Source organism: Equus przewalskii, chromosome 8 (genome assembly GCF_037783145.1).
Source record: "Equus przewalskii isolate Varuska chromosome 8, EquPr2, whole genome shotgun sequence".
Lineage (NCBI taxonomy): Eukaryota > Metazoa > Chordata > Mammalia > Perissodactyla > Equidae > Equus > Equus przewalskii.
Window position 1 is genome coordinate 80,995,267 of NC_091838.1, and position 24,673 is coordinate 81,019,939.

The window sequence follows — 24,673 nt, forward strand, 5'->3', positions numbered from 1 at the left end:
AAGGGGTCTGGACAGGAGACTTGGCCCCAGGAATTGGCAGCATATAGATCAGACCTGAAGCCAGAAAAGTGGATGAGACTGACAGGATTACCAGAGCTGGCATGCTGAGAAAGGAGGGGAGGGAGGAGAAGAGGAAAGGGAGGGAATACAGGGGAGAGGAAGAAGGGGGGAGGGGGGCAGGACCAGGTTTAGGGGAAGGAAGGAGAGGAAACGGAAGCAGAGGGAGCAGGAGAGGGAGGAAAGGACAGAAGCGGGGCCACGAGTAACACCGTTTTAAGGGTCAGGCTGTAGCAGGGGCACCTGCAGAAGAGACTGATGGAAAAGGAAGGCGGGAGAGGCAGCAGAAAACCAGAGGGTGTGCCATCACAGACACCAGGAGACAGAGCACCAGGAAGGAGGCGGGCAGTGGGGCCAAAGGGTGCTGAGCAGTGAAGTTCGACAGAAACCAAAAAGCAGGCACCGGATTTAGCTGGAAAATTACTGCTAGCGACGTCAGTGAGAGCAGTTCTGGTGAAGTAATGAGGGCCAAACCCAGGATGCAGTGGGTTCGAGAACCAATATAGAGGTGGAAAAGTGGATTCAGCGTGTACAGATGGGTCTCTGAAGAGATCTGGCTGAGAATGGGAGACAGAAGATCAAGCCACAGTGAGAGGAAACCGTGGCATCGGGAGGGCTTAACTGGAGTGGGAGAACCTTAGAGCATGTTTGCAGGCTCATTGGAAGGAGTCAGCAGACAGGAGAACGGTGAAGATGAGGGAGAGGCGAGGGGCGAGGAGGCCAGGACGCAGAGTCAGGACCCTCCCGCTGCAACAGGAGCACGGCACCACATCCTGCACACTCAACACGTTTCACGTCGCATCCCAAAGAACTGCAATCTCCCCATTATGTTCTAACTGGCTGGGACCACAGCGCCGGGTGACCGGTGACAGGCCTTAGTGAGGCAGTACAGGAGTTCAGCAGTTTTACTCCAACTGAATCAGAAAGGAATTCTCCTTACCATTCACAGTAATCGTTCCAGTCGTCTGTGGGACCCCAACGAGCGTCACTGGGTAAAGACCAGATTCAGCAGGAAGGGAAAGCGCCGCCGGGAGAGACTCGAACTCCACGCCACTCGTGAGGAGCCCCTAAAGCAAGTGACGGAGTAACATGAACAAGCACGGCCCAAACCCACCACTGTTACAGCCAGTTCCAAACTAGCCACTGTGCACCTGCCTACAGGCAGGCTCCAGGACTGCCGGAATGAAACAGCTTGTATAGAATCCAGAGAGAACTGCAGATAGTGTGATAACACAAAACAGTCTCAAAATGGAAAGCAGCATGGGGGCCTGAACAACAATTCCATCTTGATATTAGCCCTGATTGCTGTATTTTTTATCTTTCCTTTGTTTTGTTGTGTTACCAAATGGAAATGTCAAAAAAAGAAAAAAAATAAAGTGTGGAAATACATCATCCATTAATCTCCCTCTGGTGCATCTATGAATTATCGATTCATTTCAATATGTGCCAGGTACTGTGCTTGACAGTGAACAAGACAGATCCCCTGGCCTCAAGGAGCTGCCCCCTGACTGGAAACAATGCAGGGTGGTCAGTGCTCAGGACTTCTCCTCAGCATTGTAATAGAGTGCTGCCCAGTGCAATAAGGCCAGAAAAAGCATACAGTTATTCACAAAAACCAAAACTATGAACACAGAACACCCTACGGAACCTACAACGAAACTTGAACTAACAAGCGCATTTAGCAAAGTGACAAAGTCAGTATAGAAAAAAGCAAACGCATTTCTATAATCTAGCAATAAACAATTAGAAAATAAAATGTAAAAAATACCATTGACAAGAGATTTTAAAAAATCAACTATCTTGGAATAAATCTAATGAATGATGTGTAAGATTTCCCCACTGAAATATAGAGAACATTATCTACAGAGATAAATTAAAGATGACAAAATGAAGGAGAGATCCTGGATTCCTTCTAGTAGGTTTGTTTACCGTAGTGCTATGGTCAACGCAACCCTGAAAGTCTTTTAGTTTACAGGACTGAGCAGGTGAGAACGTGCTGATGTTGTTGTGAGCCCAAGTTCTCACGCTGGAAGAAAGGGCACAGACACAGAATGGAGGAAGGCAGGAAAGAACATTATGGAGATGGATTAGAATGGGAGGCATCACTGTGAAGACGGGATTTATAAAATGTGTATTTGCACTGTGTATATGCATGCATATGGGCATGTGTGCATATATATATACACATATGCAGATGTATGCATGTAGGTATATATGTAAGTACACGCATGCATACTTTTCCTAATGCTTTCTACAGAAAGCAGGCAGAAGCAAAGACACTCTAGTAGCAATGAGCACACTTGTGCCCAGATTTTGAGCAAAAGTGTGAAGTTATCTAACAATGTATAGAACACATGTGGTGGGCAAGAGTGAAAGCAGAGAAACCACTTAGGAGGCTGTGGTCTCTAGGCAAAATATATTGGCATTTTATTTCTTTTTAAGATAGCTAAAGCAAATATGGCCAACTGTTAAAATTTTCTAAAAGTGGATGGTGGATATATGAATGTTTCTTAGTCCCTGTAACATTTATGTATTTGAAATATTCCATAATTTTTTTAATTTTTAATTTTTAAAAATTTTAAATTTTTTTAAATTTTTAATATTTAATTTTCAAAATTCTGACCATGATTTGTGGGCTATCTCCTAGTGATAATTTTTATTTTATTATTTGTTCTTCCTGATTTTTTATAATAAACACATATTACTTTTAAACCCAACAAAAATGAAAGCCACTTTTTAAGACAAAAAATACGTAAGAAAGAGTAGCAGGCATATGATACTTTGACCACTTCGGGGAAAATTCTGTAAACCACTATTATTCTCTGTTTAGGCCAAGAGGCACAAGTCACTAAAAGGCTTGGCCAAGAGCCAGATCCTAAGGCCGGCATGTTCTTGTACGACAGGAGGAAGAGGAAAAGGCTCATCCCTGTAGGTTCACTCTCTGAATGACCTCAGGACTGTAAGCTTAATATTCAGAGAGTTTCTAAGAACTCAAACAGATTTTAGAGAACTATACCTCACGCTGGAGGCCTAAACATCATCTACAATAACCACCAGTCTGCCTGACAAACCCCGACTCCTCCTTGTATTCTCAGCTGAGTGTCCTCTCTCCCAGGAAACCTTCCCTGACTCTCCACATGGGACCTGCAGCACCTCGAGCCCTTCCGCCACAGCACTGACCACCGTCAGGGCAGGGACCAGGTCCCCCCGTGCCTCGCACATGGCCTGACACGTGGCCTGGGCACTCAGCAAGATACCTGAATGAAGAGCCTGCCTCTTACCCTGAACATGAGTCGTAAAACTCTAAAGGAAAACACCAACTATCTCAACATCACTGCACATCACTGAAAACGTCACTGAACGTCACTGAACGTCACTGAAAAGTTACAATTAGCACTGCACAATAATACGCATGGAGAAGACTTGAGGAATGGAATCCACACGGTGGGCGGGTGGCTCTCGAAACATTAGAACTAGCTTGGAGAGCCAGTATAAATCTCCTTCCCACTCATGATGGAATCAGGTGAGCAGTTGGAACAGACACCACTACAAAGGGAACCTTTAACGCCCCACACAAAACACAGAAATAGAACATTGGATTTCAAACCCGAGAGAAATCTCACAGCGGTAGTGCAGTAATTTATTACCCGCTCTCCCCTGAGCCCTTGATCATCTTATCATCTTATCTTATAGCAATAAAGTAATGTTGATATTGCATAGCAGGCATAACAGAGACTTTGTAACCTGTGCTAATCTCATGTAAATTTCAACATGATTATTTTAAGCCTTATATCCAATCAGCTAAGCTCAGTGTGCTCAAATCAGAGGTGTCTTTGTTCATTGTTCAAACATTTATTGAGTAGCATGCACTAAAGCCACAGGAATGACAAGATGTAGTCTTCACTCACAAACAGCTTATAATCTTTGGCAAAACAAATAAAAAAAACAAACATATATCACAGGATGTGAGCCTCAAATATTAAGTTAAAAACATTTTAATGGTAAGTTGGTGTTTAGCCCAAAAGTGGTCAAATGATTGGTGATACATACCATGTTTTCAACGCGGAGTTCAAATGGCATTGGGTTATATACCATCAGCTGAACCTCACACACATCTCCTTGAACCCACTGGAAATCTAGAAATACACACAGACAAAAGAATCCATGTGTTAGCCGGTATTTTGCATGTTTCACACGGTTTCAGATTATTCCTCTGGCAATTTATTTTTCCACTGAAGCAGTGGGCATTATGACCATCTTGAGATAAACAATTCAAACTTAGTTTTTACCGCTGCTTTCTCTGAAACGACACAAGTCATCACTGCCACTTGGACGCTCTGTGACTGATGTTTCTCGCCTTCTCCAGCAGGCTGAATTCACACCAGCATGCCAAATGCAGCCTCGCAAAACTGAAATCCATCCAGACAGCACTGTTCTGGGTGTAGAGCCACAAGTCACACAGAACCTCACTGGCCCAGAGGCTGGTACTTAGGAAGATGGCACTGCGGTCAACTTTAAGTGGCACAGAGCTTGATTCCCCCATCCAGTCACTAAGACTGTAAAAGATGGCGGCTTCTCCTCCCTGACCACTCCCAGGCCAGCTGCAGCTCAACACCTATGGAAGGCAGAATTCTGAGATGACCCCCTAGACTCCCTGCCCTGGTGTAGATGCCCTGTGTAATCCTCTCCTCCTGAGTGTGAATATGATGATTAGGTGATGTTATATAACAAAAGTTAGGGGGTTTCACAGATGTGATTAAGGTCTCCAATCAATTGACTTTGAGTTAATCAAAAGGAAGATTATCCTGGGTGGGCCTGATCTAATCAGATGAGCCCTTAAAAAGGACCATACCCTTCCTAATGATTCACAGAAGGAGAGGGCCTGTGGAGGTGGCCACATGGCAAGGACCCAGGAGTGGCCTCTAGGAGGTGAGAGTGTTCTTGGCTGACAGCTGGCAAGAGAAGAGGGGCGTCAGTTATACAACCACAAGGAAATGAATGAGTAACAACCTGAGGGAGCCAGGACACAGATCTTCCCCAGTCGAGCCTCCAGATAAGGACATGGCCCCAGCTGACACCTGGATTTCAGCCTGTGAAACCCTAAGCAGAGGACCCAGCTAACACGTGCTAAACTCCTGACCCACAGAAACAGTGAGAAAACAACCACATTGTTTTAAGCCACTAAGTTTGTGGTAATTTGTTACAAAGCAAAAGAAAACTAATACAGTACCTATCCCCACTTCCATTGCCCTCTCTTCCCTTGAAGAGACTCGATTAGGCAAATCAGAAGGAACTTCGGAATCAATTAACATGTGTTGGGGATAAGGCATTTTCAAGCAGGTTATCTCCTTACTCTTCAGAATTACCTCGTGAGATAGGCATTATCATCCCCATTGTGATGAGGCAGGTACTCAAGGTCCAAACAGGTCAATAAATGTGCCTAGGAATCACAGGGCTAGTAAGTGACACAACAGGGATTCAAGCCTAGGTCTTTGAACTCAAAGAGGTATCTAGAACAGACACTGGTGGATAAAAAAGCTTTTTCTAGAGTAGATACTAAGATTACTGATTAGAATTCTTAAGCTTTCACAGAGCTTCCCAAGAGAGACCGCTTTTTCCAAAAACTCTGCACCAGGCACCCTGCACAGAGACTAAAATCAGCTCCACCAAACCTGTTCTCCTCTCACTCTGCTGCTCTACCCACTGCTGGCTCCAGAAACCCAGGTCCCCTCCCTCCTTCATCCCTCCTCTCCTGACCCTGGCCGCCAAGGCCTTCAGGCTGTGCAAACCTTCCAGAGGAGGTTCACAGCAGGCACTCTCCAGAGCACACTGCTCACACGCCTGCCCTTCAGCGGCATCACTGAGCCCAGCACTGACTAGGTGGTTAGCACGCCGGCCCCCTCCTCATGGCGATGAAATCATCAATTGTTCTAACACCTTGCTATGCCTGTTTGTTTTCTCTGTCATAATCAAAAAGTCATCATTAGAAAAATCATTTTCCTGCCATTCTGAAAGGAGTCACTTATACTGTCATGGTCCTAGCCTACTAAAGGTAAGGCTAAGATAAATCACTGATTACATGAATAGGTATTTTGTCTGAAAGGAGGAGATTATCTCCTTTCCAAGCCTTAGCGTGTCAAAGTACACGGAGGAGCCCCTTCCTCAATACTTCGTCCCCAAAAAGGTGGGCAGGAGTAGCAGTTGACGGCTATGAAACACCCACTCTGACTGTTATCCGTGGACTAAGAGCATCTTCTGGTTGCTTTTGTTAACAAGCTCGTCTCTTTCTACATCACTGGATGGACCCATCTGGCAGGAAGCACTCCTGATTTCTCGCTGCATCCCTGCACGGGAACAGTGCATGCAACTGCCACTCAGAGCCTTACCTGAACGGCTGCCAGGTAGTTTAGAAACAGTGTCTCACTTGGCCCTCAGAAGAACCTCCGAGTTGGCTTCGCTTGTCTCATTCTGTAGACGGCACAACTGCAGCCCGGGGAGGTGAAACCACGTGTCCGAGGTGGTGCAGTGGGAAATGCCAGCTGCAGCGCCAGGCTGCAGCCCAAGTCCACTAACAGCCACAGCCTGTCCAGGCTACCACGCTGCCTCTGGGGCAGCTGTCGCCTTCAGCAGTAAGTCTGGCCACACCGCAATGTCCTACCACAAATTACGTAAAACCCTTCACCCACTGCACTCAAGCTCAGGACATGTGCTGCAATCACCTTCGTGCAGAGTTTTACCTGGACGTTGGTGATGTCAGCAACATGCAGATGGAAAGACCAGGAAATGGCGCCAAGGTGGAGTGGAAAACAGTATCAAAAACTGCCCTCAGGGGTTTCTGCTCTAATACTCTACACCCTCTGCTGTGATGACAACTCCCCCAGTTACACACAAAGATTCACTTATAGAGACTGCAATTTTAGGTTAAAGATATGCGATTCTTCAAACCTCTAGGCAGGCACCCGCTGATGAGTATATTGCCAAAAAGATATTAGAAGCCACAGAATATAAATTACATTTTCCTACCCATGGGTATTCAACATATAACATGCATTTGGGATAAAGCTTCTATTGTATCTCAGAAAAAAATCTTGCAACACCCACTGAACTTATCCTCAGCCCAGATGAGCAGGTGCTTCTCACTGTGACGAGGAGCCATATCATAGAGGAAAAAGCCCCTGGGCTTTGAGCCATAAAACCTGGGCTGGAGCCTGAATTCTGCCTCTTACTAGCTCTCTGAGCTGAGGCAGGTAATTTATATTTGCTCAATCTTAATTTTCTCATCTGTAAATTAGGAACATCAGGCTACAGCATCATGCAATTATGAAAATCACTGGATAATGTTTGTTTAAGCCCTCTGCAACAAATCTCACCTATTATTTTCATAAAAAGAAGCCTGAACAATTTCTTAAGATTGAAGAGGAAAAAATTAAAGGGAGGGCTGACTTCACGGGGGGCAAGTCTGCAGCCACAGAGCCCTAGGCTCAGAGAGCCCCATGTTTGGTTTAACGCTGTGCTGTCACTGTCTCAAATTCTTAATCACTCTTTATCAAGGGGCCCCACATTTTCACTTTGCACTGGGCCCGACAGATTATGTAGCCGGTCCTGAGAAGGAATCTCCTACCTCTAGTCGCCTTAGATTACCTCTGGAAGTTTCTCTAAACAAAATGGGTGAAACTTTCCTAGAACATTCTTTGGGGAGACAGCTTATTGCCAACCCTAACAAGACCCCAAAGAAGCAGCCAGAGACTCCTAGAAGGTCCAAGAGAGAAGAACCTCATCAATTCTGTGATGACTAATCCAGGACCACCCAGGGAAAGAGGAGCCAGAAAGTGACTTGCCCACCATGAAGAGCCAGTGAGTCACTGGGCTAAAACAGGACCCAAGTCTTCCACCTCCAGAAAGATCCAAGGAGGTGTTCCCACAGGAAGACAGACACTGCACACCAGAGGTGGTCCGGGAAGCCCCCGGCCCTCCCTGGTCAACCACGATGTCCACCCAGCTCCCTAGCTTCCAGAGCTCTCAAGCATGTTCTCTAGAGCAGAGAAGCAGTGGGGTGGGGTAGGGGAGGAGTATGAGGTTGAGGCTGTCTTTCAAAATCAATAGACTAAAACTAGAAAGTCAAAGACTCAAATTCACACTACAAATGCCTTCTTGATTGGGCCTTTCTCCCTATAACAACCAGGAAACAGTTGCAGTTGATCAGTCATTCTTTTTTGAAGAAGAAGACAAAGATTAGCCCTGAGCTAACATCTGTGGCCAATCCTCCTCTTTTGCTAAGGAAGAATGGCCCTGAGCTAACATCCGTGCCCATCTTTCTCTATTTTATATGTGGGACTGCCACGGCACGGCTTGATAAGCAGTGTGTAGGGCCGTGCCTGGGATTCAGGCTGCCAAAGCAGAGTGCGCAAACCTAATGCCAGGCCAGCCCCCATTCATTCATTTTGGTGAACATTTACTGTTCATTACTGGCACCTTATTAGGTGACAGCCTTTGCTGGACAATGGAGACAGAGCTGCTGCTGCTGCTGCTGTGATCACTAACGCAGACAAGGCTGCATCATCCTGTACCACCACTGTCACCGCCACGGAGGCTACCTCTGCCTTCCTGCACAATCACCCCCATGCAAGAGCTGCCTGATAGACCCTAACGAATCCAGCAGCCGGGGAGCAGGGGAAAGGTCATCTGCAGGCTGTTAGCCTGAGCAGCACAGTAAGAAGGGCAGGTAAGAGTCGGAGGACCAAGAGGTAGTATCTTGGTAAACATCTGTGTGTACCCCTTACAATGCCTGACATATAATAGGGGAATCGATGCCTACATGATGGATGCAAGAATAAACAAGCAAAATCATTTCCCAGGATGCAAATGGAAACCATTCAATGTCAGAGAAAACTCAAAATCTTGTCATCTTAAATATATTTATTAAAAATATTTAGTCAGGAAAGGCAAAGGCTTCCATGCCATAGAAAAGAATATTTTTCTCCATTTCAACCCACTTTTATTTCTTTAATAGCACTAATTAAAACTAGGCATTATTTTACTTATTTGTCCACTTGCCTATACTTAACTACTTCTTGTAGTTACTACTTACTACTTCCCTTCAATTTCTACCTACACCCCATAACAGCAGTGACCACGACTGCCTTGTTCACCATCAGAACCACAGGACCAGGGCTGACACATGCCTGACACCCAGGAGAAACTCGAGGGGAGTTTACTGACGAATGAGGGAATGAACCAATGAACCAATGAAGGAGTGACCAATGAAGATACATGCACACATACGTACATGCACACACACGCAGGTAGAGATTGCAGTGTGCTAGATACTTAGGGCTCATGTGTTCAGAATGTTATAATTTACAATCAGATGCCGGTTTTCAAGGGCATTACACCGTATTTCTTCCTTATTTTCTCTTTTTCTTTTTTTTTGAGGAAGATGAGCTAACATCTGCTGCCAATCCCTTCTTTTTGCTGAGGAAGACTGGCCCTGAGCTAACATCCGTGCCCATCTTCCTCTACTTTATATGTGGGATGCCTACCACAGCATGGCTTTCCAAGCAATGCCATGTCCGCACCTGGGATCCGAACCGGAGAACACGGGGCTGATAAAGTGGAACGTGCGAACCTAACCGCTGCACCACTGGGCCGGCCCCTATTTTCTTCTCATTTTAAACAATGAACAACCAGAGCCTCTGAGCCCCTTCTTGGGAAGCTCACCCTACTCCTCAGGGACAATACTGCTTTCTGGGCCCCCAGGAGGCCTTTCAAAGTCTGAGGTGTCCAGTTCATCCAGCACTTCTTGTCTGTCCAAGCTCAGTAGGTAAGTCACGGGTACTGCCAGTGACAAGTCCACAGTTTCAGAGAACTCTGATCTACGGCTTGTCTCGTAGTCAACTCTTCATGTGCTTGTGTCCTGCCTGCCTGCACTGACCCGGAAAATGTGCTGAGGGCAGGGACTGTGCGTTATCATGAATTTGGGCCCACGCCACGAGAGCTGTGACATTAGAGAAAGCGGGAGGGCACTGGTAGGAGCTGTACACTAGGTCTGAAAAGACATGAGTTCAAGTTTTCACTTGGCCACTAAACCAGCTGAGTACTTTGGGAAGTCATCTCTCTGAGTTAGCTTCTTCATCTGTAAAAGGCAGAAAAAAATTACTTCCTCCAAAAACACTGGGAAAACTAAATGAACTAAAATATGATAGCTTCTTATAAAACAGAATTTGAATAAAAGAAATGATTACCATTACAGAAAAGCACAAGGTCTTTTTAACGCTCCTCCCCAAGTTATGCCCTGTCTTAGGAAACACTTCATTTTTAAGGTGTTCACATAATTTAATATTGTGCATAAGGTTTATTACACAATTCTAGTGCTGGTATTAATATAAGAAATCTTCCTGAGATTATGTGAGGTGCCTAATGCTTATATTGTTCCTTTGGCCTTGAATTCTATACAGAGACGAACGTATATGTAAGTGTTGTGAAGAGAAACCCAGGCAGTGAAGGCAGAGTGACGGGAGGAGCAGCCTCTTAGGTGCGGGGGTCAGAGAGGGCCTCTCTGAGGACGGCCTGGTTGAGTGAGCCAATGACGGCACAAGGGATGAGCTCCAGGCAGAGGGCAGAGCAAGCACAATGCCCGGAGACTGGAATGAGAACGCTATGTTCAAAGCACAGAAAGGAGCCATGCAGCTGGATCCGAGGAGCAGGAGTGAGAAAGGCAGAAGGTGAAAACGAAAAGGCAGACGGAGTGCGGGTGGGACTGTGAGGCACAGCCAGCTCAGGGAGAGCCTATGGTCCATGCTTTGGGGTGTGGGTGGTATTCTAAGGCAATGTCCCATGTCCTGGGAAGAAGGGCCTCATGGAGTCAGGATGCCTTTTTCCTACATTGAGGGTATAGCAATGAAGAGTGGAAATAAAGAAAACAGAAGGAGAAGAAAGCACTGAATTCCAACAGCAGAGAGCAAAAGCATCGCAGGTCTTCTGGTGAAACTCCTTAGAGGGAAGTGGCAATCACCAACCAGGGCTGGGACTCTCAATCCTTTAGCTTTGTCACCGTGGCACATCAGCTCGTGGCTGGCAGGGAAGGACACAAAGGGACAGCAGTAGTGGCACACATGAGCCCATGGGGTCTGCTATTAGGAAGGAAATGAGCAGGCCAGGTGCTGGCAAGTAACCAGGGAGTTCTGCACAAAGAAAAGCACATAGAGATTCTCAAGACTGAGAGTGTTCCTGCCCAATCTATGCCGCAACAGAATCCCATCTTTCCTCGCTGAGTCATCGGGCATCTCAGAACTGGCTATCCTTAGCTCTGATACAAAACGAGGGGTGCAGTGTTCAAAGGCGAAAATAATATAATGTCCTTATCCCCCAGTCAATCCTGAACATAAGTCAACCTTTAATCTTTGATGATTCAGAAGTCACTTCAGGCCTTGGAAAACCACTCTGATCTCCACTTAGCACTCTTCTGTAGTTTGTATAAGTCTCAAACAACAGAGGTCTTCTGGTTTCTAGAACTTACACAAAAAATCACCTTTTATGAAATAGATTCTTAAAAATCAGATCCATGGGCAACTGCCTGACAAAGGCAGCAAACTGAATAAATTTACATGAAAGCATCACACGCATGCATACTGTGTGTGCATATGAGAGTGTGCATACACATGCATACTGTGTGTGAACATGAGTATGTGCATGCATGCATACTGTGTGCACATGAGAGGGTGCACATGTATGCATACTGAGTGTGCACATGAGAGCATGCACATACATGCATACTGAGTGTGTACATCAGCGTATGTACATGCATGCATACTGTGTGTGCATGCATGCATTATGTGTGTGTGCATGAGAGTGTGTGCACACATACTGTGTGTGCACAGGACAGTATGTGCATACATTCATACTTGTGTGTGCACATGCATGAATGGACTGGACTGGAAGCCTAATATTTTAAAAATCTAGAAAAGCCATTGGAAGTCAAGTGGCAGAGTACAGCTAGAAAGCCAGGATAAATGGTCCTACCTATTTTCTTGTTCCGCTCTTCTCCACGGTTGTGTGCAATAATTGGTGAGTAGATGAAGGGGCTCTTGGTCGACACGTTCTGATTCAGCAAGCTTTTCATTTTCTGTGGCCGGAGGCTGGCAGGAAGGTTCAACAGTTTCACACGCCTATTGTTTCAAATGGAACAAAAATACTTCAACCGCCTTGTTAGCTTGGTTTCAGCATAAATACCAAATATCACGTTAGAAAAACAGTAAATCTAACAGCAGATAAACTGAGGGAAGAGAAAGCACTCAAACTCAGCAGGACAATGCAGAAGAACGGTGCAGGCGATCACTCAGGACCACTCTGGGAGACAAGAACAACTCCATGGGGCCAGGCGGCAGCCATGCCCCTCTGCCAGCTCCAGCTCTGGCTGTTTTAGGGTCAGAAGGGCCAGACTGAAAACTGAACTGTGCTACTTGCCAGCTATATGCCTGTGAACACATGCCCTGCCTTCTCTAAACTTAGGTTCCTTGTCTATGAAATGCAGACAAGGCCCCTCCCTCACAAAACTGTTGTGAGAATTCAACTACACGCTCCTGGTACTGTGTCTACTGCTCAACAAAGAAAGGCTGGTTCTCTTCTCTCGCTGCCTCTCTCCTTCCTGATGGGCAGGCCCATGGCAAACAGAAGTGCAGCCTTGATCTGTAATATCCAAGGGTTCCATGTGCAAGGGTTAATAGTGGCGTCTGCTTTATTTAAGTGAATGACTTATTCTCCATCAGCATAGTCTGTATCTTAAATTGCTTTCCCAGCTGTGGATGTCTGCTAATCAATACTCATGCTCAGATCAATTAGCTAGCATTTATTGAAGATTTAACAATCTATGGAGCCTGAGGACATTCAGGCCCCATGCTAACCACTTCATATGTATTATCTCAATTAAACATCACAAGCACCTTCCTAGACTGGGTACTATTACTACTGTCTCCACATTATCAATGAGGAAATTGACACAAGAGAGATTAAAATATTGCCCAAATCCCATGGCTGGAAATTGGTGACAGCAGGAGACACTGTGCTCTTAAACCACAGCACCTGTCACTTCCCTTGTGCCCAACTAGGCAAGATGGGGGTTAGGATCTGGAATATTCTGAGGCCAGAGACTGAAAGGACAAGGGGTGGAGGCAGGGGGAAGATTAGAAGGTTTGGCAGTGACACTTACTGCTCCTGCCACATCTACTGCTCCTCCTCTCCCCACCCCCAGCCTTCCTGCAGGAAGATACGGCCAGTGGGTTGTCAGAGGAAGCAACACACGTACCTCTGAGATAAAGCACTTTAAAGCAGTGTGCCAGCCTCCAGCTCTCCCTTCCACCATGTGGCAATCATGGCCAGATATCGAGAAGGTGGAGCAGAAGCTGGATGCAGCCTGGATCACTGAGTAACCTCAGGGAGGTCAGCTGCCCTGGAGAACTGCCCAACTTGCATTACTTTGTGTGAATGAGACACAAACCTTTGTTGCAGTAATCCACAAAATCACCTCCTTTCTCAACTGGAGGGAATCTCAGACACATAGTGCCAGCCTATCCTGTGCACGAGCATCCCTACAGCACTCAACAAACAGGCACTGACAACGTCCCAGCCCTGAGGGTCAGGATCACACGCATGATTCCCATCTATTTCCCACAGTAACCAAGGAAGCAGACAGAGCTTACAATCCAAAATTCTTCAGACCAAGGATTACATCTTACACACGTTCTCTGACTCCCTTGTCTGCACATATCCCAGTACGCTTTCATCACACAAGATCAGAGTCACTTAATTTTTTATCTGTTTCAGGTCAGCTGTGAGCTTTCTGAGGACAGGGGCACCCAGGGCCTTATTTGTCTCTAGGCCGGTGCTTAGAGCAACACATTAATGCGCAGCTCTCAGTAAACGTTGAATGAATGAACTCCCGAAGGTTGAATTTCAAACTCAGCTTCTCAATCTTTCCAAACTATAGACTCAAGGCCAAGCAGTTCATTACTAACACTTACAAATCCCAGGCCCTTGTGAACGATCAAAAAGCACCTGCTGCACTGCGCTGGACCACGATGAGCCAACCTACAAGCTGGCCGCAACACCACACTTGATGTGCATCTTATGTCCACACACATCCAACCAAAAGGGACTCGCCTGCAGTGGGTTCTCAGTGGGCTCCTGAGAAGCACCCTTCAGCAGTGCGCAGATGCTGACTGTAGTCTGAAGGACCCACCAGCTGTACAACTTGCACAGATTACTTCATCTCCCTGGACCTCAATTTTTTCACTTAGGAAAAATAATAGGTATCTGAAAATGATGTGGGGAAAGAGAACACTTCGATTCCCTAGTTCCATGTTTCCACAGGGAGGGATGTCCTTAGAGGAACAGTCCTGACCTCACTCTGTCCGTCCCTCACTCCTTCTGAGGGAGGTGGTAAATTTGGAAGGAGAACCAGGGGTGCACTGCTCAGGCCCTCCTCCTGGGGCCTGCCTGCTGCAGAGAGCACATCTGTCCTGCTCTCTGCATGGAGCGAAAGGGGCCTGCCCCTATGAAAGAGCGTACAGTTGCCCAGCTTTGCTAGAGACTGGGGTAACACATGGCCAACCTGAGCCATGCCGTTTGCTGTTTTTCCATCTGCCTGAGACAGATGTTTCTTTCTATTGATTCCAAACTCAGGCAGCAGAGGAGTGGTCTGAAGCGGATACCTTCAAACTGTAGCAGGTTACTCTGAGGACTAAGTGAGTTAACATGTAAAGTCCTTATAATAGTGCCTGACCACAGCAGGTGTGCAAAAGCCCTTCTCTTCCCCTCCTTGAAACAATACTTGTTTATAAACACAGAGAGCCAAGTCCCTGGTGCACAGATCCCACCACTGGACTGGAGTAAAGAAACTAGGTTCTGGTCCCAACCGTGCTGTGAGCATGAGGCTGAACCGTGGACCAGGGCACAGTTTACTTGAGCCTTAGAGTTCACTCGTTTGTAAAATGATTCCGGGTTTTTTTGGAACACAAATAGCTTTCTACTCCACATCACAGTCACCACCTAAAAGTGAGATGTCATCTGTGATTCTACAGGAATCATCAATGCAAGCACAGAAATTCCGGGTCACATAAAAGGTTCTTGAAATATGCAAAGGATGTCTGAGGGCATGGTCAGCCAGAAAAGTAACCCAACAAGCAGTCGCAACACTCATTCATAACTCAAAATTTAACATCGAATGTCTCTTTATAAAACGCACCCTACAGAAAAACAATTGTTCATGGCATCTGACCGAAAGGAAACATAATGCATTTAGCATGAAGCGCTGCAGAACCAACAGTATTACATTTAGTCTACGACGCTGCCAACAGCAAAGCAGAATTCCAGGGATAAAGCATCCAAGACAAGGATTATATTTAGAGATTCCGTTTGGAAACTGTTGACATTTCAAAAACCTGACTTTCCTCAGCATTCTGTGCCTAATTGGGACCATGCAAAGCAACAGTGGGACATTAATTAGGAAAGCGACATAAAACAAATTGGTTGAGGAATGACACAAGAAAAAACAAGGCACATTTTCTTCCTTGGTTTTTAGTCCCTCAACCGTATATATGGTAGGAACTTATCTAAGAACCTACTGGATATTGCTGAACAGACAGGCAACAACTGAAACTGGCCCCCCTGCCCCACATTCAGAACCATGTGGAGGCCACCCACCCCTCAAAGCCCAGGCATGACTGAGACAGCTGGAAAGGGCACAGCATGCCAGCCAGGTTTATGATGCGCCACCACTGCACTCTTGCTCCTGAATGCCGCTATACATTTATTATCTTCAAAAAGCTCTAGTTTCAGAAATCCATAGGGAGGTTATGGGCTTGGCGATTATACCAAGTGTGACAGAAGATTCTGGACAATGCCATGACCTTTGTGATATCACAGAAGAAGACACATCCTGATTGGTCTCTGGGAGGCCAACTTTGCCCTGTTTCATAAACCAAGAGAAACTGCCCTGAATGTTGTAGCACTAAGTCACTTTTTGAATAAATGCCTATAATCCTTCCTCAAACAGTATAGTTAACTTACAAGTTTAAGTTTTAAAAGGACCAAAGCGGGCCGGCCCCGTGACCAAGTGGTTAAGTTCGTGCACTCTGCTTTGGTAGCCCAGGGTTTCACTGGTTCAGATCCTGGGCGCAGACATGGCACCACTCATTAAGCCACGCTGAGGCAGCACCCCACATGCCACAACTAGAAGGACCCACAACTAAAAATATACAACTATGTATCAGGGGGCTTTGGGGAGAAAAAGGAAAAATAAAATCTTTAAAAAGAAAAAAAAGCACCAAAGCCACTCAGAGCAACACAAAGCACATTGTGATCCTTGTCAATATAACACCCTCATTAACTGCAGAGCCCTTTGCCAGCCTGAAGGAGCTCCATGTCAGTTCATCAAAAGATAGTCAGCCAACACCCGCCCCAGCCCCAAATCAGAGACTCGCTGGTTCACTGTAAATGGAATCTAAACTCGACTCCAATGTCTTCTTTGATAATTCACAACTTGTAGTGTATGAATAATCTACATGACTAGTATTGGGTTTTGTGCATATTATCATTTTTGTGGGGAATTCTGTAGGGAATAAGGTTTCTATTGTTCTAATTGAACTTTCCTCTGCTTTAACTCTGGGTGGTAGTAACGGGATATGGGTTTGGCAGCCTCCTGCAAATGGCCTCATGCTTGACCATTACTGAAGCCCCAGCATTTACCATTGGGTCAAGGCACTCAATAAATATGTGATTAACTGGATTTTAGAATGGAATTAAAACAAGGATGTACTTTGGCCCCTTTTTTTTTTTATTAACTTGCATCATGATTACTTGAAACCATTTTTGGGTCAGCCCAGTTCATGCTCCCATGCTACACAGAACAGGTAAATATTTCCCTATAAACTGATGAAATGGTTCCATTGTCAAAAACTAGGAAAGTCCTCAACAGAAAAAAAAAAAGATGGCTCCAATCATCTCTTCCAAAACCAAAATCATAATTATGAGGCACCACCAACATTAAATTAGCTATGTCTAACAATTCTATACAGCAAGCCTGATAATTCACTCACAGATGTGGTCATTTTTCAACCAACTTATTCTGTAACACTTATCAGGAGTTTTAGTCTTCAATTGTACATATTACTGACCTCATCCTATGGCTACCGGGGTTGACTTGCAACGCCTCACTTGACATTTTTTTAATTAAACTGATAAAGTCCATGTTCCCAGGCATAGGTCCTTGAAACATTTGGTTAATACATTAAAATGATCCCAGACTTGTTTGCTAATGAAAAACACTGAGCCAGTCCATAAGGACTGCATCAGCCCTCTCCAGAGAGAGATGAGGAACACTGATTGTGTAAGAGGGCGACAATCCCACATGCGGTGCGAACATTTAACCATCCCACACAAATTCACTGAACACCTGCCGTGCTCCAGGCACTGACTGAATACCAAGAATACAGGTCTACCACCCTCAACCAGCATCAGAGAACACCTACCATCTTTTTTTCTTGCCTGAAAATATAATTTTGAGTTCTCTGCTGCCTAATTCTTGCCAAAAGCTTACTTATGAGAAATCACATTCATGAAGGAATGCTTGATGTATAAGCAGTCCATCCATTACTCTATTATTCTAAGTTGTATGGCTGGAACAAGCCAGACTATGAGAGTGCTTGTCTCAGTCAGCTGGCCTGCCATCACAGAATACCAGAGACTGGGCAGCTTAAACAACAAACTTTTATTTCCCACAGTTCTGAAAGCTGTAAGTCCAAGATCAGGCTGCCAGCATGGTTGGGTTCTTGATAAGGGCCCTCCTCCTGGTTCACAGATGGCTGCCTTCTCACTGTATCCTCACATGGAGGAGAGAAAGAGTTCTGGTCCCTTCATCTCCTTAGAAGGGCACTAATCCCATCATGGGGGCCCCACCCTCCTGACCTCATCTAAGCCTAATGACCTCCCAAAGGCCCACCTCCAAATACCATCCCACTGGGGAAATTAGAGCTTCAACATACGAATTTGGGGGGACACAGAGACGCAGTCCAGAGCAGTGCTGCATGTTGGACCACAGTGCTGGGTCCTCTGGAGAGCTGGGTTTACTCGATCCTGCTCCGGCATCAAGCCTCAGTTTGCACCGAGGAATGCTAACTGAAAAATAACCATGAGAACCTGCTTTACAACTCTGTGGGGATGTTGTTGAGAATGTTACTCAACATGTCAAAATGTTCTCTTTAAGAGAATCCACAAGAGGAGTTTCCTTAAGCCTCATTACCACGAAGAGGTGTATTTCTCCAGTGTGACCAGTACGTGTCTGTTTATGAGACAGAGAATCCTCTAACCAAACACATTCCCTTCTTTACTTGTTTGTTAGTTAGTTAGTTAGTTAGCTAGCTAGCCAGCTATATCAGAATCTCGCTTTTCCCCATCTCCAGCCACTATGGAGGATCTCATGATTTCTGTGCACTATCACTTCATTTCCCTGTCCCACCCTAACTTTCCTTTCTCTCAAGTGACTTTAACTATTTTTAACAAAATATTTATATGAGCAGCCTCAAATGTTTTATGAAATAAGGCAAAAGTACCTGCATCACACTCACTTAAAATCATTTTTGGGTGAGCCCAGTTCATGCTGGACCCAAATCCTAAGGGCAAGCTTATTTATTGATCAAAACAGATGAAAAAGCTTCCTTCCCCTTTCCCTCCTGCCCCCAGCAATTCAGTCCTGAAGCCATTAGGGAGGGCAGAGCCAGGGGGGCACAGGAGCAGGTGTCAGGCTGGAGGGAATGCCGAGGATGGGGAAGCAGAGCCTGAGCGGGCGAGAAGGGTCCGTGGGAGTGGCAGCAGCCCAGCACAGGTGTCAGAGCTCCTCATGGGGAAGGAGGTTAACCATGGTAACACTTGCCTGTCTCCCCCACTAGGCTAGCAGTCTAAAGTAAGAGATGTATCTTCTATCTCTACATCTGGGCAATTAGTACCAATCCCGGCACTTACATCTTTGTGAAATGAAGAAGAACGACCAACTCTTTACTTTCCAAATGATAAAACTTGGGCACAGAGAGACCAAGCAAAACACATACCTTCTAACAGTGATTTGGTATTTTATCTGGTTAAAAAAAAGAGAGAGAGAGAAAGAAAAAGGGGGAAACCCACCATCGTGTCTACAGTAACCTCACAGTGAAAGATTCCTTTCCACACCAGAGTTCACCAGCTCCATAACTGGTTCACTATTCTGAGAAGTGAGACAATGATCTGCTAACATGAGGAGCAAAGAGACGTCTGGGTCAACATAATTACCACTCTTCGATTTTCCAGCTCTGAGGCTGGCTGGCTGTGGATAACATGAATTAAAAAATAAATAAAGTTACCTTTCATTCAGCATTTCTTGAGAGAGTGACGGAACTTAGTTCAGTTCACTCAATGTAACGTACAAACAAGTCACACCTGGCAGGGAATAGCAAAGTGACTTCTAAAGAATGAGAGGAAGACCCCTCAAACTTCCGTAAGAACTTGCGTCTGCAGAGAGCTTTCCTGCTCACAAATCGCATTCCTGCACTTTCTACTTGATCCATATATGAGAGGATTGTATCACCAACCCAAGTTCGAGAAGAGGAAACAGGGCTCAATCAAAGTCACTCAATTACCTGCAAAATAAAGGATTTGAATACAAGACTACTGAACAAAATCTTACGGTTTTTCCAATTTTACATGAAGAGAGTTCATTAATGCTTGGCAAACATAAGATACATCAATAAATTTTAGTTACTGTCTTTCCTTTCTGAAACCTAAAGAAATATTTATGCATCAGTATCCGTCACACATAATTGTGACAGAGAGAAGTTTAGAGAAGGAAACAGCATATAGCATGTTCTGGAAGTATGATCCATGGTGTATCTTCGGAGAAAAAAGATCTTACTTTGACAAGGAAAAAGAAAAGTGATAGAGGCTGAAGAATTGTGGAGCAAGGACATCACATTTATCCTCATTCTTCATACATTCAAATGGCAAAAATTTGGGAAAACAGCACAAAAATCAAATCTGACCAATACATTAAAGTAAGCAAACACTGCTGAAAGGATTCATAATTTATACAGAAGATGTAGCTATCTCTACCTGGATGGCTTTAGGCAAAGGCTTTATGGAGGAGATAATCCTTGAACTAAACCTTGAAAGATGACTACCATCAGGCGGAGGAAGGGAGGCAAAGGCACTGCCCGCAGAAGACGAGGCCTGAACAAAGGAATAAGCCCCGGTGCATGTCTGGCCGCCTCTGAGTGTCCCACAAGGGCGGGGGCGCTGGCGGGACCAGAGGAACAGGAGCTTACAATCAACGTCTAGAGACGGAGCTGGCCACAGAGGGCCTGTGAGCCCCACAAAGCAAGCAAATTGGATCTTGTTCTATAAGCAGTGGGGAGCAAAGCAGGCTGTGAGACTCTGACTTTCTAAATGTTCCAAAGAAATTTCCTTCCATTTTGCTAAAGAACCCATCCACTGGGTTTCCTGTACCTAATCTTGTGCAGTATTTCTTTTCAGTTTTCAAAGAGATCAGGGAGGAATGAGGCACCAGGACAAACAGGGCTTATTTCTCTAGCTCAAAGTCCCCCAAATCTATTAAAAACGCATTTACACAAATGGTGGGTAATACATAAAATCAGATTTTTAAAAAGAGTCCATGACCACACTGGGCAAGACAAATGGCCCTGGGTCCCAGGGCAAGGCTGATCAAGCTGTTCAGAAGGGAGTTCAACATGGGCCAGAGACCCTGATGGTAAAGAGACACACTGCCAAAAAACCACATTCAGAGCAGGCTTAACAGTACTTGCCCAAATGTCAGACTATCCTGCTTTTACCCAAACTGTTCTCGCTAATGTTTTTAAACAGCTAAAGGATTGAAATGTTAATATTACAGCATTTTCTTCAGTTTTCACTGTTTAAAAATATAGGTGTAAAAATGTCTCCAAGAAGAAAACTAAGATGTCCTGAGCACTCACCATGTGCCCGGCACCAGGCTCCATGCTTTTGTACGTATCAGCTCAGCTAAAACAAAACCAACAACCCTGTGAGGAGCAATTTTTAAGCCCATTTTAAAGACAAGGAAACTAAGTCTCACAGAGGCCAAGGCCCAAGGCCACTAGTGAAGAACAAACCCAAGAGACCCAACTTCCACCCCGGGCTGCCTCTGTGACCCAGCCTGTTTCTCTTCCAGTGTCTCTCCGAGGAGAAGGAGCACTTTCTCCCTCAGTCCCAATAAAATGCCAGAACCAACCCTCCCCGGCTCCACTGACAAAAGGCCTGAGAGCGTGGAGGTCTAGATGCAGCATCAAAAGCCCAGAATGTTCTACTAGGTTCAGGATATTCTATTATGCATGGCTATCTAAATGTACAAATTATCCAGGTCATGATGATAAAAAATTATGAAGAAAGACTTTTCTAGTCTTTAATTTTTTAAAAAAATGCATCATGCCCTTAATCCCAAATCAAACACATTCCACTTTAAGTCTTACCACAGAAAGGCCCAGCAAGGACCCTAACCTCCCTAGTTTGTATCAGCGATGAGGAAGCAGCACACACAGCAGAACCACCACACCCTTCCCCGGGGGCCCTCCACGCTGAGGGGCTGCAGGTCTGCTCCCGGAAATTCCAAGTAGCAGCAAGAGCACCTTTTCAGGCCACAGCCTAGCCAACTTTTAGATGGGGCAGCCTGCCAACTCTGTCTGATGAACTACACGAGTGCCCATTGGGACATCCTCTTAAAATTCAAGGGTAGCCTGCCAGGGACTTCTGTGCACACTGACCCTTTCTGCCCTCACTTCTCAGGAGCATACATTTCTCGCTTCAGGAACAAAACCATTTCATTTGGCAGTATTACACTTGTCCCCAAGGAAACGCATGGAGAGAGAAAACGCACATTTATTAAGCACCGGACCACACACTTTTACACGTTACTTCACTGAATTCTTCTAATGACCTAATGTCATGGGTTTTCTTTCTTAATTTTTTTCTGATAAGCAAACTGACGCCCAGGGAGGTAAAGGGACTTGCTCATGTAATGTCGTGGACCTGGGAGGCACACCCAAGCCCCTTCCACAGTATCGCAAGGCCAAGTAGAACCTGAGAAACAACAGCCAAGCAAAGAGCATTTCAAAGATGCTTAGCATCTTCATCACATGGTATCCTAAGGTCATAGCACTTCTATGAACAGCAAAATATCAAGTCTCAACTGTTTCTTTTCAGTCTTCAAACAAATCTTTCAGAAAATCAGAAATCATTTCAGGAGAGTAGTTCAGAAACCTTTTTTAGTACCCACTTTGCACATGCCAAAGGGCCTCTGCTCCCTAAAATCTTACAATCTGTGAAGAGAGACAGTCACATAAAAAGGGATTCCAGGACTGCACACAGTGCAAACACTGTGAGAGAGGTGGGCAGTGGGAGCTATGGAAAGCCAGAAGTCTCTTGTAACCAACGGCAGGGTGGTGACAGCAGGAGGAAGTATCAGGAAAGAATAAAGTCAGGGAGAAGAAAGATGAACTCCAGGGAGAGGGTGGAACAGGAGCAGAGGCACACGAGTGGGAAGGCGCCTGGTCTGTCCGAAGAGCTGTGCTGTGTTGTGAGGGATCCCAGTCTAGGAAAACGGGGAACTGCTGGAAGCTTGTGAGGAGAAGAGTGACAGGTTGAGTTTGTTTCAATCACAGCAGAGCGCTCAGGACGCGGGCTTTGGAAGCAGACAGACAGGGGTTTGCATCTGGCTCTGCCATCTGACAGGCACACGACTATGGCAGTTACGTAAGGCACTGGCCTTGACTCTCCCGTCTATAAAATACTCACACCTCATAGGGCGGCTGCTGAGATTTCATGAGGTATTGGACCACATACATAGCCAACAAAAAATGAAAATGCTTCTGGGGCTGGCCCCGTGGCCGAGTGGTTAGGTTCGCGCGCTCCGCTGCAGGCGGCCCAGTGTTTCGTTGGTTCGAATCCTGGGCGCGGGCATGGCACTGCTCATCAGACCACGCTGAGGCAGCGTCCTACATGCCACAACTAGAAGAACCCACAACGAAGAATACACAACTATGTACCGGGGGGCGTTGGGGAGAAAAAGGAAAAAATAAAATCTTTAAAAAAAAAAAAATGAAAATGCTTCTGAAGACCCACCTTCACTATCAGACTGAAGGGAAACGTTCTGGAGCACAGGGCACCCTTCGCATTCCAGAAGGGTCTGTCCTACCTGACGATGGGCAGTTTGGTGAAGGGCACCGGAGGCAGCACGAGGCCATCTGGGAGAGTGATGAGTTCCATCGTCCCAGGACATTTGGACGTATAGTTCTCCAGGCTTTGAGTCACGTCTTTCTTTTCTGAAGAGAAAATAAAAACAAAATAAAGGCTAATTAAACAAAAGCAAAAGTGAGAGCCTTCTGGATTTTCTTTTGTTTTGAGCAAAAATAAAATTCTCTACCCAACCCCTGACAGCCCAATGAATCTAATCTTCTGACAGAAATAAAGAAGCAGTGACCACAAGAAACAAAAAGTAGAAGCTTTATTCAATTTATTCAAATACTCACTAGCAGCTGCTCCCTTTAAGGACCTATGGATAAAAAGGAAATTAAGTTACGATCTCCTAGGAGATTTCATTTTCCAACAGAATAAATCCTTACCAAATTCCAAGAAAGTCAATAGGCAGGCAGGACTGGAGAATCAGTTTATTATTTAAATATTTTTCCAGCAATTACTAGGTACCAAGACAAATGCCAGGCCCTGTCCCCAAGGGTTTTATAGTCCATCTGTATAATAGATATTTAAGTGAACAACCACAAGTCAACGTTTTTGGTATAAAAATAGAGCTTTGTGAGGTAAGACTGTCTTTCTCACCCCGTCCCCATCCCTTTCACTAGGAGGGAAGAAGACAGGACATAGGTAATAATAAATAACGCTTGCTCATTGTCTAGGACGTGCTCTAGACACACGCTCACAGACTCTATAACACTCCAGAGCTCAAGAGACTTTCCTGCGCTAAAACTCGTACTAACTCAGGAAGGCAGCCATTACTGTGCCCATTTTGCAAATGAAAAAACTAAGACCAAATGAAGTTAAACCGCTTGTCAAAGATGGTGTGTCTGGCAGTAAGTCTGCGGTCTTCTCCCTACGCTGTTTAGAAGAAGGAGGAAAGTTAGGAATTGGGATGGGTGTGGGAAAGGGAGTTCCCTCCAGGCCTCTACTTTCTCCGTCACTGCCAACTGGAGAGATGGAGGACTTGGGGAGAAGAGTAATGGGAGGACACAACCATCCGGGCGACCTAGGGCAACGGAGTTAGACCAGGTCCCAATAAACAGACACTTTCTAGGTCTCTCCCTGTCTGTGTGTGACCACCTTAGGGGAAGCGGTTCAGCCTTTCTGAGCCTTAACTTCCTAACTAAGGAATTGGTAAGGATCAAATGAGATAACACATCAGAAAACAGTGACTGGTACAGATGAGCACTGAGAACAGTGAAACAATTGCTAACTGTAATCATTACCATGCAATTGCACTGAAGGAAATGGGAGAAAGTCGACAGAGAAAGAGTAAATGGCCACAAAGTGAGGCCAAGCGCTCCACTAAGACTGG

At 45.4% G+C, this 24,673-nt stretch overlaps 1 protein-coding gene across 9 annotated transcripts in view; it reads right to left on the reverse strand.

Annotated features, from left to right (window-relative positions):
- TRAPPC9 (trafficking protein particle complex subunit 9) overlaps positions 1-24,673 on the reverse strand; it is a 626,356-nt gene that overhangs the window by 479,015 nt on the left and 122,668 nt on the right. For all 9 annotated transcript variants that reach the window (XM_070631024.1, XM_070631026.1, XM_070631021.1 and 6 more), the window contains 4 exons: positions 23,300-23,426; positions 12,076-12,221; positions 4,108-4,193; positions 998-1,124 (listed from right to left, as the gene is read on the reverse strand). In XM_070631024.1, the coding sequence (XP_070487125.1) occupies positions 998-1,124; positions 4,108-4,193; positions 12,076-12,221; positions 23,300-23,426 (486 nt within the window). The remainder of the gene's footprint in view (positions 1-997; positions 1,125-4,107; positions 4,194-12,075; positions 12,222-23,299; positions 23,427-24,673) is intronic.